Below are 18,663 nucleotides of genomic sequence, written 5' to 3'. Positions count from 1 at the left end.
TGTCTGGCTGCAGCAAAGGTCCGAGCACGTCGAAGGGGTTGGTGGGGCTCATCCTTCCCCAGCGCCGAGCTGCAGAGAGGACATCTGAGCATCGGATGCCATGAGCACAGGTCCCTCTGGGTGATGAGCTGTGGGGATATTATCACTTTGTTTCAGAGAGCCCTCCTCATGTTTTCACTTGGCAGAGGCTCAGATCAGTCAGTACAGTAGTCTGCCAGAAATAGGAGCCAACTTCCATATAAGAGCAAGCCGTGGAGGCAGGAGTCGGTGCCGTGCTGGCCGGTGGGGTGCTGCCGAGCCCCCGAGCCCCTGGTCCGTGCCGTGGGTGTGGATGGAGGTTCAGCACCTGATTCGCATTAGCCCAGCTGTGGGAAACCGCAGCAACACCAGCTCCAGTGCCTCTCTGCTAAATTGAGCTGTCTGTACTTCTGTGAAATCCTTTCTGTTCTTTCTAACTGCTTTCTTTTCCAGGAGAGGAGAAGTTTCTCTTTGCAGAGCGTATATATTTGTTTTGAAAATATCTAAGCAATGTTCCTCTTGTGTTCTGTATGAAATGTGCTGTATTATGTGCATGCTTAAAATGATGGCTGTTCTCATTCACACTGGGAATAATTGATAAGAATAACTTGAATTTTTAATCTTGGGTTTAAGCTTTCATATTTATTTTGTCTTTGCAAAATAAGATGTAAAGAGCCGGGGAAAGCAAGCGGGTGTGGGGAGGGGAAGGGGCTTAACATTGCAAAATGAGGACTGTCAAGCTGACTGTGCTGCTGTTCTTGGACAATGATGAGCATTTTCTCATAGAAAGTTTTTGAATGTTTTCTCTTTTATACTTGCTGCAGAATGCAGTGCGTCATAATCTTAGTCTTCACAAGTGTTTTGTGCGAGTAGAAAACGTTAAAGGGGCAGTATGGACAGTGGATGAACTAGAGTTCCAAAAACGAAGGCCACAAAAGATCAGTGGGTATGTCCACCATGTTTGAACTTCTTAGCCTAGCTTGGATCATGCTTACAGTTTAACGTAGAGGCTTTTGGCTGCTAGCTGGTGTTAGACCAACCACAGGTGGTTTCGCATTGTTTCAGTTAAGGGAAACCAAGACAAACATCTCATCACTACTGTTTGTATGCCCACCAGTACCCTGACCCTGCTTGCTTGGTGTTTGTTGCATCACATGCTAGTAGCTTTTAGGTGGCAATGCATATTAACCCTCACAAACCATTTGCTTATGCTTATTGCATTTTATTTTCTTTTTCCTTTTCCCTGTATTTGATGTCTGTTCTGTCCCCGATCCCGTGTCCCTTTGTTTCCACTTCATCTCCTTTGCTGCTGCTCTTGTCCCAGGGTGCCATTCGCACCAACCTCTCACTGCATAAGTGCTTTATCAGAGTAGAGGATGAGTTTGGGTCCTTTTGGACTGTTGATGATGAAGAGTTTAAACGTGGCCGTCATATTCAACGAGGCCGTCCTCGAAAATACTGCCCTGATGAAAACTTTGGCGAGCTTGTTGCACAGTAAGAGCTTTTACTTGCTTTAATTTTTTTTTTCTGCTGTTGCTTTGCTTTGCATGATTTACCCATCTCATGTAGACTTGCATTTCACGAAATAGTGACATCACCTTTGCTGCTAAAGAAACTAAATTTTTGGTTGTTATGTGTATTTTGTGTGTCCTGCTCTGATAATCCAAATGCCTGTAGTAATAACTCTACTTTGACATGTTTGTTATAGCATTTGTTTATAGTGCAAGGTAGACTAAAATAATTATCCGTGCTAGTGCAGATATGCTGCTGTAGACCTGTCAGGAAAACAGGTATATGCCAGGAAAGGCTTCAGATAAGTTTTAATTCTGATATTTTCCTTTGCTTTCAGTGTATGCTCTGTTTTGCAGCTCTTAATCAGAAATAGAGTAAAATGCTTATAAAACAGAAATGCTGAATTAACTTTAAAAACTTTGAGAGTGCAGTGAGACCAGCTGTAAAGATTATGATCAACAGGCCATCCTGTGTCTACAGCAACCACGCACAAATATTCCTGGGGTTCCCAAAGCAATTTTCTTTGACCTTTACTCGAAGGCCATCTCTCCAGGACAACTGATCCTTGCTGGTCCCTGTGGGAGGGGTTCAGTTAAGACTCTTCTCACAGGGCTTATTCCCTCATGAAAAAAATAAATATGCCCAGTGAGCGATAAAACTTTTTGGAGATTTTTTGCATTGGCACTCTAGTTTGAATATGATGATTTTTAAAAAAAAATTATTTTCTTCTCTGATGGAACCAGTGATACTTGGATGCCCATTAAAGAGAGAGCGGAAATGCTTGGCATTCATTTTCCTCAAATCTGGCCCCTTATATAAAGTTAAGATGACTAAAGTAAGGGTCCAAAATAGTACACCAGAATATTTTTTCTTAAAATGGCCTTTAGGGCAGCGTGTTGTTGTGCATGGTCCAAACCACTTCACTGCGGTGCAGCAGTACCTGCCATTCTGTTTCCCTGCCCACAACCCCAAACTGTTTGGGGCGATGGTGTAGGCAGCCCCTTGCTGGGGCCATTTGCCTGGCAGGAAATAACACGGCTCAAATCCTCTCGCATCGCGGTCCCCCGCTCCATTGCGAGGGACTCCGCTGCCAGCAACTTGGAGAATAATTTGCATGAAGTAGTATTTAAAATGTCCCGTGATGCTTTTGATCATAGCCTCCTCTTGATGGACCGTTACATGGTAACTGGCTCCCAGACACGACGAATATTGGAGAATTTCTCCTGAACACAGCTAAAATGAGCAGAGATGCCAAGATGTGCTACTAACACAGGGTAGTAGAACACATGGCGAGGTAACGTCGAGAGATAATGATGTTCCTTATTTAGTAAAGGCAAATATGATAACCATAGCCGAAAACTCAGCTATTTTCTTTAAATTAAAAAAAAAAAAAAAAAGAGAAACGAAAGAGAACTTGTGTGGAAAAACAGTCTCAGCTCTAGTTTTCTGGTGTGGGAGGAAGCATTACATGCTTGAAACGCTTGCACAGAAGTTGGTTGCATTTAACTCTCCTTTTTATGTTTTTCTTATGCAGTAACCCTTCTCTTATTAAAAACATACAGACCAGCCACACCTACTGCACACCTCTCAATGCTGCTTTACAGGTAAGATTAACGACTGTAGCAAATATGCAACAGAGGCGTGTGTCTTCCCCACTCATTTCAAAATATATTAGCCTTGCTCTAATTAGATATTAAATTTTAATTCCGTTAAACTTTTTTCTTAAGTGCATAAAGCATCATAGTCCCTGGAGGCAAACACATATCAGGCTGCTTCAGCATTAGCTAGATGCTTAGCATTTTGAATATTGTGGCAAAAAAATTAAAAGTTCACTTATTAATATTTATCAGCAGTATCATAATTTCCATCCTCTTATTTCAGAATTTCACTTGAGGCAAAAATACCACAAGTGTAATTACTCTAGCACAGCTATTAATGTGCTGAATGATAGGATACTGCAGCACGTGACCTTCTATTGTTCATGGGTTTAAAGAGAAAGCAGATCATTTTTCCCCCTTTTCTTTTAAGGGCTATTTTTGCATAGCTTCCTATTGTTGGTAAAAAATAAATGTCGCGATTCCTATAGAAAAAAAAAAAGATATTTTTTCATTGGTTTAAACTGTACTGTAAATGTAAGACAAAAATTCTGTTTTTTCACGATGTAGAAATACACAAAGTGTCGGTGCACAATTAATAACTTGCAGTCTGGAAGTGTGCGCGTCTCCAGCCCTTTTTCATGTGCTGTATATCAGGGTGGCATTTTTTATCCCCTCTCTACAGATTCCTAAGTCTCTCTCAAAAACCCCAGGTAAAGTCAGTATTTGCTATATGAACCACGAATGCATTACCGTGCCCTGAGTTTGCAGGGGAGGATGTGTTTGTGTGGGGGTTCAAGCCTGTTCCACACCGTGTGAATTAATCCGGGAGGCAACACCGCGCGTGGTTGCACCCCGGTTGTTTGTTGAGGGTCGCTTCTCGAGAAGTTCCCTGATGGCCGTGTTTATTTGCTTGGGCAGCCGTGTTTTCTGCAAGGTTTAGCAGACTTCTCTTTTCAGAACCAAGAAACAGATTATTAGGAGAAAAGCAATGTTCTGCATTTCTTCTAATTATTTGAGTTTGTGCAGTAACTTCTGAAAAGCAAAGGAAAGCATGTTTAAATGAAGCAACTGTAAATACCATTCATTAGTAACTTATTTTCCCTTGAGTCTTGTGAAGTGTGATTTTTAAAGACTGCTTTGTCTCTTGAATAGTATTAAGATTACAAGCACATTTTACATTCATGAGGCTGAAAGGCAAAAATGAAATGATCTTGCATTTCTTCACATTGTTAACTATGTGACTAATTTCAATTAATATGCTTATCATACGGAACTGTTCGTGTTTTATTTCTGAAACACGTGTCGTTGTCGTCATCTCCATCCATTCTTGTCTTCTGTGATAACCTCCAAACTGTTTCCATTTCCCACTTTTCCTGGAAGTGGCACGTACTCATGCCCCTCCATAGCATCGTGTGAACCGAGTTGAAGGAGAGAAGAGCCTGGGCCAGATTTACTACCGCTTGTGTGCTCCCTGTAATAAATGGGGGGGAGCAATATTCATTGCACTGAGACAGGTCCTCGTTTAGGTCGAAAATACACCAGCAAGTTCCTCAGTCCTCTCCCCCTCACCCCCCGCCCCGCTGGATTTTGGAGGCAGAATCCTGGCGGGTGCTCGGGTGCTGTACGGGGGTTTGGGTGAAGCCGTGCAGGTGGCCAGTGCCGTGTGGGCAGCTCGGCCCTTGCTTGGGCAATAACCTTCCTCCTAGGACACAAGGCCACTTTACCTGGCAGTGCCTACGTTCAGTCTAATTAATAACTAATGAGCAAGTTCCCCCAGCTTTTGCAGGCATCTGCAAAGACCAGCTCTTTGCACATCCCTGTGAGCACAGCGGCCGCCTCTCTGCAGGCCGAGGGTCGGTGCGGTGTGCCGCCAGGATGCGGGGCTGTGTTTTTCTTTTCCTGTGGGGTGGCAGAGCCGCCCCTCTCCTTCACCCAGACCCCTCTGACATCTCCTCCATCTGTTTTCCCTCGCGGCCAGGGAGAAGAAGCAGCTCTCTCCCCCCTCTGTGTGTGGAAGGTACGGGGACTCCAGCTCTCACCAGCGCTCTCTTTTCCCAACGGGTCGCCGGGGGCTCCCAAAACACCCACCTCCCCTATTATTATCTTTATAGCAGATACTCCTTGTGTCCCACCTCTCCCCCAGTAAATTGCTTTACTGCAATTACAAGTTATCACTACGGGTGAAGAACTTGAGTCATTATTTTGCCAAGTGCAGGAAATGTGAACCATTCTTTGCATCCCTTAATCACAATGAGTTTGCCGGTTGTTGAATCAAGAAGATAAAAATAATCCTCCCCGTTAGAATAGCTTTTGTAATCACGTGTGACACGTAGGGCTGCACATGGAGAGGTCAACGTAAGGAAGAATAAAAGGGGCCGTGCTCCTGAAGATGCTGCAGTCAGGGCTGGTTGTGCCTCCCCTTCCCATCCCATCTCCCCCCCACCCTGGTCTCTGGCTGTGCTCGCCTGGGAACAACTCTGCCAACTCAGATGGCAACAAGCAAGGAGTTTTGTCCCACAAATTAGGAGCAGACGAGAGCGTTTGGTGGGGAGTACGTTTGCATGAATTCCCCTCCCACGGGCAGGGTTTGCATCATGCAGACCCAGAGCCTGATGGATTTTTTTGGCTCTGCCGCCGCAGCCGGCTGACCTCCCCCCGGAGCAGGTCGAGCGCTGCCGAGCCAGTGTCTGTGGCTCTCCGGCGCTGACACGGCTCAGAGAGCTGCGGATGATGTCAGCCGGATCCAGCTGGGATGGGTGAAATGGTTAAATGTCCTTCAAGTCCCTGGGCGCTACGGCCTTGGAAAGCTGTGCATCCCATCCCCGCCAAACACCCGGCTCCTCCGGGGCTCGGGGCTTCTGCGCTCCCACCGCTGCCGCACCGGGCACAGGACTGTGCCGTCAACATGAGCTAATGCTGACACACAGTAAATATTAGCAGGCAGAACGGTGGGAATCAGAAGGAAAATATTTAACAGCTCATTCTCTTCCTACAAAGATTTCCATTTAGAAAGTTAACTCCAGTGTGCCTCTGCGTGGTATTTCTTTAGAACGAGGAAAAATTGAAATGAAATGGTCAGATCTGTAATAGCTGAGGTAAGAGCTGCGGTGCTGAGGCTTAAAAAATTTCACATGGACTGGTTCAGCTCTCAGGTAGCTCAGTGCAACTCGGACTGTACCAGTTAGGGCTAACCGCAGCTTTGCACTTGTATCACAAGAAAAACCAAAGTTGGTAACGCTGCCCTCCTGCTGGCTGCCTGTTTGCTCTGGTAGGAAGGAGTTATCAGCTGAGCAACTTCTAATTTTTTCCTCATTTCATTAAAAACAAAACCCAAACCCAGACCTAAGCCGCAAAAAAACCCAAAGCCCCAAACATAATTTTGCAAAATGGAAGTAGGAAAAGGACATTTTATTTTTTCCAGGGGGTGTAATTCCAAATAGGGAATGGAAAGCTCCGTCCTGTCACAAGCCAATACAGCTCTGAATGCTTAAACCCAGATGTAAATGATGTTAAATTTCCCTTGGTGGAGTCAGGGTAATACCTATCAGAAAGCACAATATTGAAAAAACCAGTAATTGCAAATAATGTAAATGTGGAGAATGTTTTGGAATAAGTGAATGTGTTGTGCAATGTATAAAAACGTTAGTCACGGCTCTTAATATATTTGTTTGTGTCCTTGGCAGGCTTCAATGGCTGAGAACAGTATACCTCTATACACTACTGCTTCCATGGGAAATCCCACTCTGGGCAATTTAGCCAACGCGATGAGGGAAGAGCTTAACGGTGCAATGGAGCATACGAACAGTAACGGGAGTGACAGTAGTCCAGGACGTTCCCCTATGCAAGCAATGTAAGTACGGCAGAGGCGCGTGCGTGGCTCTAGGTGTTGTCTTGCTGTCTGCCGAAGTGTGACTCTGGAGACCTTCGTGGTTGGTTCCTGAGTTCCATGGATGGAGCAGCGAGAGCAGACATCTCCGTCGGGGGACATGCTTAGGGTGATTAGAACATAAAAGGGCCATTTCCCAATCTCCACATAAAACCGATCAGCTCAATCCAGTCCGACAAGCACACAGAGCTATAAAATTGTTAACTTGTTTGCAATTCTCTTCTTTAAACCTTGCAAAACCTCATAGGCAGCTGCGTTTCTTGGAGAAAAACATGTGATTTCTCTCCCCTTTGGTCCATGTGACAAGCACAGCCAGTGGGGCAGAGCTGGGAAATGGGCTTGTTTGGCGGGTCTAAAAAAAACCAAACCACTCAACGCACGATGGTCTTGCTAAGCATTAACGATGGCACATGTGAAGGTCTGCATGATTTATAGATTGCTCTTAAAATACCAAAAGGAAAATTAATAGGAGCATTATAGCAACAGACGGCAGTATAATGAGTGCATATATAACCACATGAAGTAATGGGGGATCGCTGTCCCTGCTCAACGTGAATGGCACCCGGGCAGCGAGCTGGCACAGGAAAGGGTAAGGCAGGAAGGGTGTGATGCCCCGATGGGTGTGTTCAGTATTTATGGGGTGACGGAGTGAGTTCGCAAAGCTGTAAACTCCCCCCTCCCCTCAAATTACATAGCGGGTAATTGGCAGCTGGTGAGAAAGCCGGAGTTTATAACTCTTGTAGTTCTCTAAAAACTCTGCGGAGCGGTTGGCTACCTGTGCGAGTGACCGCGCGCGAGAGCCACGCTGCCTTTCTTCTGCCTGTTCCTTAAAATTACTGGCTGACTTGCCACGGCTCACATTACGCATTAAAAAGAGAACTAATTTGTAGTCTTTTACTTCAAAGTGATTTGAATAAGGGATTTACAAAAGTAAGTCTAAATCAAAAAGTAGAAAAACATTAACCTAATACCATGATAGTAATTAGTTGTGAAACTAATTAGCATTTAATGACAAAAAAGTTTCCCACCTGCATAATGTGTTGTCAGAGGGGAGGGGGCACGAAGGAATCTGAGGCTCGGCATACTTTGATATTGCAGCATTTTAAATCAGTGCACAGAGTGCTTTGAAAAAAAATCTTTAAAGATGGCAACATTCATTTTTAATTAATAATTAATTTAAACATTGTCTTTTACCATTTACTTCAAAACAGTCAAATAATGTGTTTAGCTTTTGCAGTGATTGTTTGTGCAGTATTAATTATCTCTCCCAAAGTAGCGTTGCATGACACACTTTCCATCTCTCACAAACGGATTCATCTTGAGGCAGTTTTAGTCACAATTTGTTATCCTCTGCCCGTGACCACGTAGGGCCGGCGTGAAGGAGGAGTGGAGGGACGCGGCTTTTCTCCAGAAACAAGACTTCTCCCAAGGGTTTCTCCTGGCCTAACAGACAGGGATGAACGTTTATGATGTTGCGTTAATCCAAGTAATTATTTTTTTGCAAGTTCAAGGCTAGTGTAGTTCATGCACTTCTCATTTCACCTAAGGTTTCGTTGTCTTTGAAGAGACTGCGAGGAGGGAAAAATAACCGAGTTGAAACAGGCTAGGACATCTTCCAGAACTGTGCATAGCCGTGGCCTTTGTTGCACTTAATAATCATCTCTTAGCACATTGATACCAAGGTGAGGGGCACAGAACAAATACTGGAGAGAGAGGAGGTCGGGGGGAGGGATGCCTCATTTTCATTATTCACCAGAAAATCCAATTTTCTGTTGTAATATGGAAATGATTGTTTCCTGAGTGTTTTCATTTTCTCAGAATTGATAATATATGTGTTCTCTGCTGAACATTTCTTTTTGCTTAAGTAAAATATGGCTGGGTGATGTTCCAATACCAGCCTCTGAGCTTCCCCATTAAAATGGTGTTTCGAAGTAGTTTGAAGGGATCTAAAGCCAGAACACCATTCGCATGTCGAGGGGTTTACCCTGTTTACTAAATAAAATCATGAGTCAACAGCAAATTTCCAGACACTGTGCAACCTCTTATTTTCCATAAGCCTGCTTTGTTAATGACATGCTCTTTTTTTTTTTTCTCAGAACAGATTTCCTTGTCATAATGCAAATTATTTTTTAAACAATTTCAGTATATTAGAATAAATCAAGCTTTAAACTTTATTGTAAGGTTTAAAGGACCTTGTTAACATGACAGCTAAGAAGTCTAACACTTTAGCTGAAGTCTTATTACCGCTCATTCGTTTCCTTTTTATGACACATTGAACCACAGCTAGGGTGGGTTTTTTTTTTTCCTTCTCTCTCCCTCCTTTTGAAACACTAGAAAGTAGTCGCATAATTACAGCTTGGGGACATAACACTTTCATCCTGATATGCTCCAAAGGTAGCCACAAAGCAAACTACTACATGCTGTGTGCACCACCAGAACTCAGTGGCTTTAAACAACAGTCAGCTTTATTAAAAACTCCTCTGTTCCCAGAGTGGACAAACAAAAGAATTACTCAGATGTGAAAAGAAGGGGAATCTGTGTTCAGCAAGGTTATTTATTGTTAACCCCTTCTGGACTCTTAGGCATCTACTTAAAAGGAATGTGCTGAAATTCTGCTACTATAAAAACAGAAATGGGAAACCCTTTCTTTTTTCTTTTTTTAATTTCTTCCCCCCCCCCCCCCCCCCCCCCCGCCATTTGTGCCTAGTCCAGCATTTACCTTTTCTGTAATTCAAGAGACTGAATTCTTCAGTCTGTAAAGGAAGTTTTCCTTCCCGAGTTTGGGGGTTTGGTGAGGTGGTAAATAAAGATGCAGACTTTCTTGAGAGATATGAAAGTCTCCCTTTGCCCTTGAGCTTATTTAAGTTTATTTATTTCAGTTGCTCTGAAATGTTTGAGCAAAATCACGGATTCAGTAAGGTTTCCTCCTCACACACCACTTTGTGGTTACAACTGAGAGAGTACACAAGGAGTTGAATTTTTTTGTTGTTTTCCATGCCGATCTCTCCTCAGGGGGGTTGTATTACCCAGATAACCCTCCTAATTTGGGGGATGGAGTTTTTGCCAAGCTGGCTGTCTGATGTTTGTCCAACACGTGAGCTGCTGGAGGAGGCTGGCATGGCTGTGCCTCCCCGTGGCTTTGTGGCCTCTCCGGCTTTGTCTCGCTTGGGGTCGAGCAGCCCTTTTCATAACTTGGTGCTTGCTTTGCTTTTCACTCCTGAAGTTTTGGTTTTTTGACTTCTGGGAACCACACCAAACCTCAGAGAGAAACTCAGTTAAAACCACCTGGTTTCACCTGCTTTCATAACAAAACCAGAAGGAGGGCAGAGTTTGCTTTAGAAAGGTTCAGGGACCTTTGAAGGAGCTTTCACAGCATTTCAGGTGGTTGCAAGCCCAGTAGGTACCTATATTACCTGTTGGCACCCATTCAGATCTGTCCTCTGGCCAAGTGCAAAGTGGTGCAGGGAGGGACACGGAGATGTGGCCCCTGAGCAGCCTTCGGAGAAACTCCTGTCCATGTGCCAAGGCCACCTCTGCTGCACACGATGCGTATTCTCCTCTCTCCTTCAAAAATTTCTCATCTGCATTTTCAAAAATAATACTTTTTTTTAATTTAAAAAAAAAAAAAAAGCCCAGCAGCAGCATCAAAATCAGAAAGCCAACAAGCAAGACTTTTAAATTAAAACACCAGTTAAAAAAGATCACTGCCATAAAGGCCAAGTAGCACACGTTTTATCAGTCTCTATGTATAGCTGCTCTTTCCCCTTTTTTCTGTTTTTCATTTCACGTTTTCTCCCAAGCGAGGGGCCTCACAGCCTATTCACAATATACGTTTTTCTAGTTGCAGATAATCAGCATGGTTTCACGTTCGCTAGGGCCACAAGCCACTGGGATGGTTAGCACATGCACACCTCTGAGATGACAACCCGCTTGCGAGACTTTATATATGCTTATGCTAATTTGTAATCTGTGATACTTGAATTGTCTCCTGCCAGTCTTTTTTTTACCCCTCCTTTTTCAATAGTTAAGTCAAAATTGTATAAGCAGTGTCCCTCTCCTTGTAATTTTTGCGAAAATTATACGACATGCAGAGGAGCCTCTTTGCTCCCAGGGATGTGTTGATAGGACAGATATTTGTGAATTTGAAGGGAAAAGGTGTGTGTACGTGGATACTGCATCACTTCTCCCTGCTGCTTCTTTGTTGGATGGGTTGGAAGGTGCAGTTAATACTTAAGTATTGATCTAACACTTTACAGCTCAAGAAGTTGAAATATGCAGAGGCTTGAAAGGCATACACAGCTCACATTAGAAATGTCTGTAGTCAGCGAATTAGCTGCTTCCTAAACTGGTCTAGGCTCAAGCCGAAATAAATAAACAGGGTGTGGTACGGCTTTGCAGACTGTACAAGGGTACAAGTGGTTCACACAGGTCACTTGAAGTAAGCAGGGTTACCTTTGGCTTGTACGCGAATACCGAGTACATTTTCCCTGTTTGGTGATTTATTGTTGCTGTCCATCAGTGCAACAGAGTACAAACAGTATTGTTTTTCCTGTCCACACAAAACATAACATAAAATGCAGCTATTTTAAATCATTCATTTTAAAGCAAAGCTGCGCAAGGAGAGAAAAAGTTCTTACAATGAAGGTTTGTGCTTCAGATTGTGTTTTCACGTAGCCTACATGAAAGGGTTAAATCAGCCCGCATGGAGGAAAAACAAGACTCTAGGAGGTGGATATCAACTCAATGAGAGACAGAGTGGGACTTGAACTCATTAACACTTTATTTTAAGGGATTGCCTACAACATCAATTATTTAGGAAGCAAACAGGGTCTCCATTGCTGTGTCGCATTATTAATACTTGGTAATGTCAATAAAATCCTACTTTCCTATAAAGTCCCACCAACAAGACACTATTGACTCACATGGCTATTTTACATTTCAAAAGCTGCCGAACAAAAAAAAAAAAAGAGAGGAAAAAAAAGGTAATTTGTATTTGTATAGGATTTGTTGTAAATATGATTTACGAACAACATTTTTCAATTGTTATCATACCCGTTTTGAATGACCAAGCCCCGTTCCCCTGCGGGTTATTCATGTGCTATGCTGTAATGAGAAATTTGGCAGATCTCATCTCTTTAGTACATCCTTGTGCCCACCATGAGCTGGGGATCATGTTCTGCCTTGTTTACAGCTGACAGTGTTATTATTCTCGTTAGGACTGTGCTTTCTTATCATATTGTTGTGTTGAGCGAGCCTTTTCCTCTCTGTTTGTGTTTCCTGGCAGGGCTTTTCTTCCCTTATTGACAGTTTGTAAAAATATGCATTAATTTGGAGTTTAAAGCATGTATCATGGTGTCTCTTTGCTGTGTTTGCTTGAAGTTGATTAATGATAGAACCTCACTTGGGGTCGTCCTCTGGAGAGTTGTCTCACAGGTTCTGCATGTTAACGAGAGACGCCGCACACACAGCGAGCGATGATTAGCCCAGCCTCCGCCGGCTCGGTGGGCTGACAAACTGCTGCTTTGCCGTTCGGATGCTTATTCCGCTTATTTATCCAAAGATTGTATTAATCAACTTAATATGTCAGCTGAGAGCATTTTCTCTCAATCCCAAGACGGAAACCCTTTTGAGGTGCTCCTCCCAGAGTGTTTTCCCAGGGAAGTTGAGCTCTGCCTGCCCAGCGTAGCCTTCGCTTGGCTTCAGTGGCCGGCGCAGAAGATGAGGGTCTTTTTGGTGACCTGGAGCTCTGAGACCTGGCACACCGAGTCTGAACCCCCAAACCACTTTGCCTTTCTCCTCAAACCACCTGAACTGTCAAAACTGGTTTTTTAATGAGCAACTTGCTGATTGACCGTGTTTTTGTTTTTCCAGGCACCCTGTGCATGTCAAAGAAGAACCGTTAGATCCAGATGAAAATGAAGGCCCGCTATCCTTAGTGACAACAGCCAACCACAGTCCAGATTTCGATCACGACAGAGATTATGAAGATGAACCTGTAAATGAGGACATAGAATGAGTATGTCTGACATCATTATCCTGAGAATGAAGATTGGAAGAACACGTCAAACTTAGCTGTGAAATCTCTCCATTATTGTACAGTCTGGAGGATTCTCAGTCCACTTTGACAACTATGAAATATGTTAACTCTTAGTGCCATCAAGTATCCCATTTGGGAGTATTTTTGATTTTTCTACTTTTTGTTGAAAAAAGGAATTTGTACTCTGTGCATTGGATGGACTTGTTTGGTACTTGGGATTTTCCTCTCTTACAGTCAACATCAGTGTTGTAAATTTGCTAAACTGATTCACTTGCATTTAGCAGCCAGCTGTGGACTGCAGGTCCTGCCAATTTTGGACACTTGAGGACATCAAACTGAGCATGTACACCTGAACTGCAGATCAAGTCTTTGCCCAGATTTTAAGGATTCCAATGGACAACATATTTGCACAGTACTGCATGTTGATTATCACTGCCTTTACTCCATTTTTTTTTTTTTGTTTTTTTGGTTGGTTTCTTTTTTTTTTTTTTTTTTTGCTTCCATTTGGGATGGGGAAGGCCTGTGTGTGCACGTGTGTGGATATGTGTGTGTGCGTGTGAGCGTGTATATCGGGGAGGGGTTAAAAGAAAAAATTATCCCAAACTTTTTAATGTATTGCTTTTATTCCCCCGCCCCACTTCTCCTCTACCATTTTAAGTTCTGACCTCAGGCCTCATCTGGGCCCAGGGCCTCTCGGAGGCTTCAACGTTTTCTGTACTTTGTGATGAATGTTAATAGGTGTTTTTATTATACGAAGCTGAATGTCATTGAATTGTTTGTAGTTTTTTCTGTCATTCATTCCAGTTTCCTTCAGATGCCACCATGTTTTCTTTAGCTATGGAAAACATTCCATTTCGGTGTCTCCTTTTTTTTGTTGTTGTTTTTTGAAAAGGTCCCAAATGCTGCACTATACATGTGGAAGGGTTGTCCAACAGAGAGAGAGGAACGAAGTACTGCAAGAATGAGAATGAATGACAGATGAACATAGAAACACTGTAGGAAGCAACACAGATTCATTCCACAAAGCAGTATTTTTAATATATTTTTTTTTTGGTTTGGGTTTTTTGATTTTTTTTTGATTTTTTTTGGCAGCAACAGTGAATATTAGCAAATGCCACAAAATTGAACAGCACAAAGAAATGTATGCAGCACCAACAGAGTTCACTTTTATTAGAGGATGAATAGTACAGTGGCAGGTTCTCGGTTGTTTAACACGAGTTCTAATGGGTCAACAAATCTTTCTGGAATATCTAAGATTACCGAGATGGGCACCTATACATTTATTATTACAATTTTTATTTTTTTTTCATTTTGCATTTGCATTTGCAAATAGTGGTTGGTAAGATGACTTCATTAAATTGTTATTGTACGTGGTGATGTTTCACGGTTAAACATCAGTTCAGGATTGCTTGGTGGCATTAATCTGTTTGAATACAAATTAGATTTCAGATTGAACTTGTTATGGGAGTTAATAAGGACGGAGCCCCACTAATGCTAAAGTGTTAATTTTCAGCTGTGCAAATCCAGTACTGCAGTTAAGATTGTTATGCAATATCACACCAGCCAGTATGGAAACCTCGCCGTAGGAGACGGGAGATCTAGGAGAGAATTCGCGCCGGGGCTTGTTAGGCAAAACTGGCAAGGCTCTTCAAAGCAAACATGACATACAAAATTTGTTGCGATAGGTCAGTAAACCTCGGTCACCAAACACCTAAACATTTTCATTCTGCAACCACTTTTCCGTCACTCATTTATTTATGTAGGACTGTAGCTTTTTTATTATTTCAGAAAGCCTTTCAGAGCTTAATTTATATTCTTCTTTGTACCTTTTTTTTCCTAAAATTACCAAAGATATTACACAAAGGTAAATTATGTTCTCTGTTATATGCTTTATCTTATGAAGCCAAATATCCTCTTATTGTTGATCAAAGGAGGTTGAAGAATTTAGAGGGAAATGACAAGATGTGGGCTATTGCTAACCTGAGAGGGAAACTGCTCCTTTATTCTAGAAAATTTAGAAGGCCAAGTAGATGTCTGAACCAAAGTTGTTACTTTTTATTTGCAATTCTTTACAGTGACCAAAACAAAAGTCTGTAAAGAGGAATTGAGGAGAGCTTTTGAAGCTAAAACTAGGAATCAGTGTTACTGGTGGAGCTATGAGAAGGGAGCTGGACAAAGCAAAGACACAGTTATTTCGTGGAAAATTAGAGTATCAGATAAAGGAGACAGTTTAATAAAATACAGAAGAGAACAGAAAAGCTCCCACAATTTAACTGGACCACATAATAGTATTTCTAGAATTAAATGAAAAAAAAATTTTTTGGTCTTTGGTTCTACAGATTGTGTGCCACTTCTGTTTCGGGACTGTGCTAGGATGACTGCTTTAATTTTGGTTGATCTTGGCACATTTGCTCAGTTTTGTTTAGTTTTTGGTCAGCATTTTTCATAAGGAAATAACACTCCTGTCCACTCATAAGCTTTGGTACAAGAAATTTTATTGGCAGTTACTTTTATAAAACTCAACTCTGCTTTCTGTTTCAAAAGACAAAAAAAAAAAAAAAAAAGAAAAGAAAAAAAGGGCAGTCTGTGGTCATTTGAAACATTTTTTTTTCGTTTAAATTATATCCAGGCAGCTTCGTGACGTGCCGGCGGTAGCCAGACAGGGATCATGAGAATTGAGCCCTGTGCTTCTAAACTGAGTGGTTTGCTGGTTAGTTTGGTATTCAGAAGGGGATAAAAATCTGGTAGATTAGTTCATTCTCAGCATGTGTAGCTAGACATGAGTAAAGATAACAGCATGAGAAACTGTTAGTACGCATACCTCAGTCCAAACTGTTAGGGAATGAGTAAATAAAAAATACATTTCACTCAGTTGCACTTAGTTGTATGTCTTGCATGCTTAGTCTAAAGACTGTAGCAAAAATAAAAAAAATAAAAAAAGAGAAAAAGAAATAAAAAATTAGATTTTAACATATCTGGCAGGTGTCGCAGCCTTGCAGAAGAACCAACTGAAAATCTCAGGCTTTACATCAAGCAAACTTCACTATGATTTTTACAATTCTGATTCTGTATCCCTTTGGATATACAGTTGCTTCTTTAGGGAGGGGTTTATTATGTTGTACATATATATCCCACTGTGTCTGTGTGAGCCTTTGTCTTTTGGGGGGAGGGTGGGGAGGGAGGAAAAGGTGGAAAGGTCCTTTTTTTAGATATCATTCCTCAAAAGGAATAAATGCAGACCTGTTTGTCAAAACACCTTTTGCTTTTTGTGCAACTGCTTTATATTAACTATACTAAAAAAATAGCTTTGAAAAAAAAAAAACTACTGTATGTAATGGAATTGCAGAATACGCTGCACATGTATTTTATTTAGTTATCCTTGCTTTAAGAATATTGGATGACATTTGCTGACATGTGGGAGAAAATCCCTGACTTTTTTTTTCAGCTTTTAAATTGTAACATAGTTGACAGATTTTTTTTTTTTCTCCTGTTATCATTGATCGAAGCATTTTTGTACAGTTTTTGTGTTTAAGCTGTTTTTTTTGATACTTTCCCACCCCTTCTGTTATCTTACCACTGCCTTTTCTGGCTGTCTTAAACAAAGTTCATATATTTGAAAGGAAAAAAAAAAAAAAGTCGTTTAAAAAAAAAAATGTTTTTCTCCTGCTGCAGTAAATATTTTGCATGATGAATTCCAGGGTCACACTTTCAAAGTTTATCAGTGAAGTAGTGATTAATAATGGGGAGTGTCAAACTATTGAACTTTTGTATAAAAAAAAAAAAAACTTTACAAGGTGCCAAGATGTAAAGACAATTTGTTACATGTTTTTTTTCTCAAAGAAAAGCGTACATTATGAAAGTAGTACCATGTATCAGGTAAATCGCTGTCAGGAATGAGAGTCAAAGCCTTCCTTGTCCACAAAAAAACCCCAAGTTTGTAAATGTAAAACCTGTTAGGTTTCTGCATTCAACTAGAAGTGAAATGAAAAATCAAGGCTTATGTAGAATAAGTGACCACAAAAACCATAAAAAACATTACCTTTTTTTGATTCTCACTCGCAAGAGTCCCACTGCAGGTCCTGCACCTCCCCTCTCCTGGAGCTCCTGCTTCGGGAAGAGACTGGGACAGGGATTCTGGTTCTACAAATATTGCAGATCATTAGATATTTTATATATATACATAAATATATATATATATAAAGTTTTTAAAAATAATTTTGAACTATTGTAGTTTTCAGATCACCAGTAATCTCACGTTCATTATAGCATGGAAAAAAAATGTGTTTAAACTCTTTTGAAATCCTTTGGTACCTTTGGTTAATGAACTCAGAGTGAGTTTTTAGATGTTTCAGACGTCATTTAGTATTCTAGTCTTGCGAGGTGAACTTGCAGTTAATGACTGCATTTTAATGGGCCCAGAACAGGTAACAAAGTATCTTCTACCCATAAGCCTTGATGAAAATGGTACAGTCCAGACTGTTAGCATGGTGCTTTGTGTGTATGTGCTGCCAGTAACAAGATTTTTTTTTTTTTTTTTGATAAGGCATAAAAGAAACTCATTCCTTACATCAACTGTAATTCCATCATTCCATGTCTGTTGATACAGACAATAAAAAATGTTGTGTAGTCAGTACTAATTACTGACATTATAGCATTCTCAAATGCAATAAAAATGCTGGTTGTTCACACTGGTAATGCAAGTTGCCATGTCCTAAGTTTTTGTTTTGTTCCCTTCCCCGCCCCGTGACTCCCGTGTCACATCCCCTGAGGCCCCGGCCCCCATCGCTGAGCGTGGAGCAGCTGGTTGCATCTCGCCCGTGTCCCAGCACGTTCATGGACAGTCTCGTCGCTCTCCTCGGGTCTAACCCAACCACATCCGATTGCAAGATATTTTAGCGGCGGTTCCATGGACGGTCTGGACAGGGCGGTCGTTTGAGGCTTGAGCACTGGAAGCAAGGAAGACGCTGTCATGTGAAGAATTCATCCGCTTTTCCAAGAAAGTCCATCAGCATTTGCCATGAGGGCATTGAGGGTATTTGCTTTCTCCTTGGACTCCAAAGGGGAAAGCATGAAAGAAGGGGTGTGGGGGCCTCATCCTGCAAATCCTTCTGGGTGCAGTGCCCTAAATGGGGGCTGGAAGGGTTGGACGTGTGTTGGACGTATGCAAAAGGGGGCTTGCAGGATCAACCTCTTGGTCCACAAAACCATGAGGAATAAAGTCCCAAGTCACACTGTCACCTGAGACAAACATGAAAGGAAAAACCCACCTTTTCTTTTGAGTAAGCACACATGTATTTTCTTCATCAAGTTTTATAAAGAAAAATAAAATGTTTAATAACTAGCATTAGCAGCAAACTGAAATTTCAGAGGAGAGATTTTTTCATGAATAATTCATTAAAATTTCACATCTGCAAGATTAGTCATCCAAATAAAATGCTAATGTCAAAAACATGCACCGTCTATAATATTCTCATCAAGAAATCTTTTTGCATATAATGATAAATGCTTAAATTAGTACAAATGATTTTATAAAAATATTCTATCACAAAATTATACCAGATAACTACTTTTGGGGGAGGGGGGGGAGGGGAATCTTTGCACACTCATTTTAA

At 41.6% G+C, this 18,663-nt stretch overlaps 1 protein-coding gene across 18 annotated transcripts in view; it reads left to right on the top strand.

Annotated features, from left to right (window-relative positions):
- The window catches only part of FOXP1 (forkhead box P1), a 390,108-nt gene extending 372,362 nt beyond the window's left edge, over positions 1-17,746 (top strand). For 15 of the 18 annotated variants that reach the window (XM_074836019.1, XM_074836032.1, XM_074836029.1 and 12 more), the window contains 5 exons: positions 843-964; positions 3,065-3,134; positions 5,107-5,145; positions 6,812-6,978; positions 12,886-17,746. In XM_074836019.1, the coding sequence (XP_074692120.1) occupies positions 843-964; positions 3,065-3,134; positions 5,107-5,145; positions 6,812-6,978; positions 12,886-13,030 (543 nt within the window). In that variant the 3' untranslated portion in view covers positions 13,031-17,746. The remainder of the gene's footprint in view (positions 1-842; positions 965-3,064; positions 3,135-5,106; positions 5,146-6,811; positions 6,979-12,885) is intronic. The other 3 variants (XM_074836035.1, XM_074836031.1, XM_074836030.1) reach the window with 1 other exon arrangement.
- Positions 17,747-18,663: the final 917 nt, after the last annotated feature.

The sequence above is a fragment of the Strix aluco genome, chromosome 11 (genome assembly GCF_031877795.1).
Source record: "Strix aluco isolate bStrAlu1 chromosome 11, bStrAlu1.hap1, whole genome shotgun sequence".
Lineage (NCBI taxonomy): Eukaryota > Metazoa > Chordata > Aves > Strigiformes > Strigidae > Strix > Strix aluco.
This window is presented reverse-complemented; position numbering and strand designations above follow the sequence as displayed.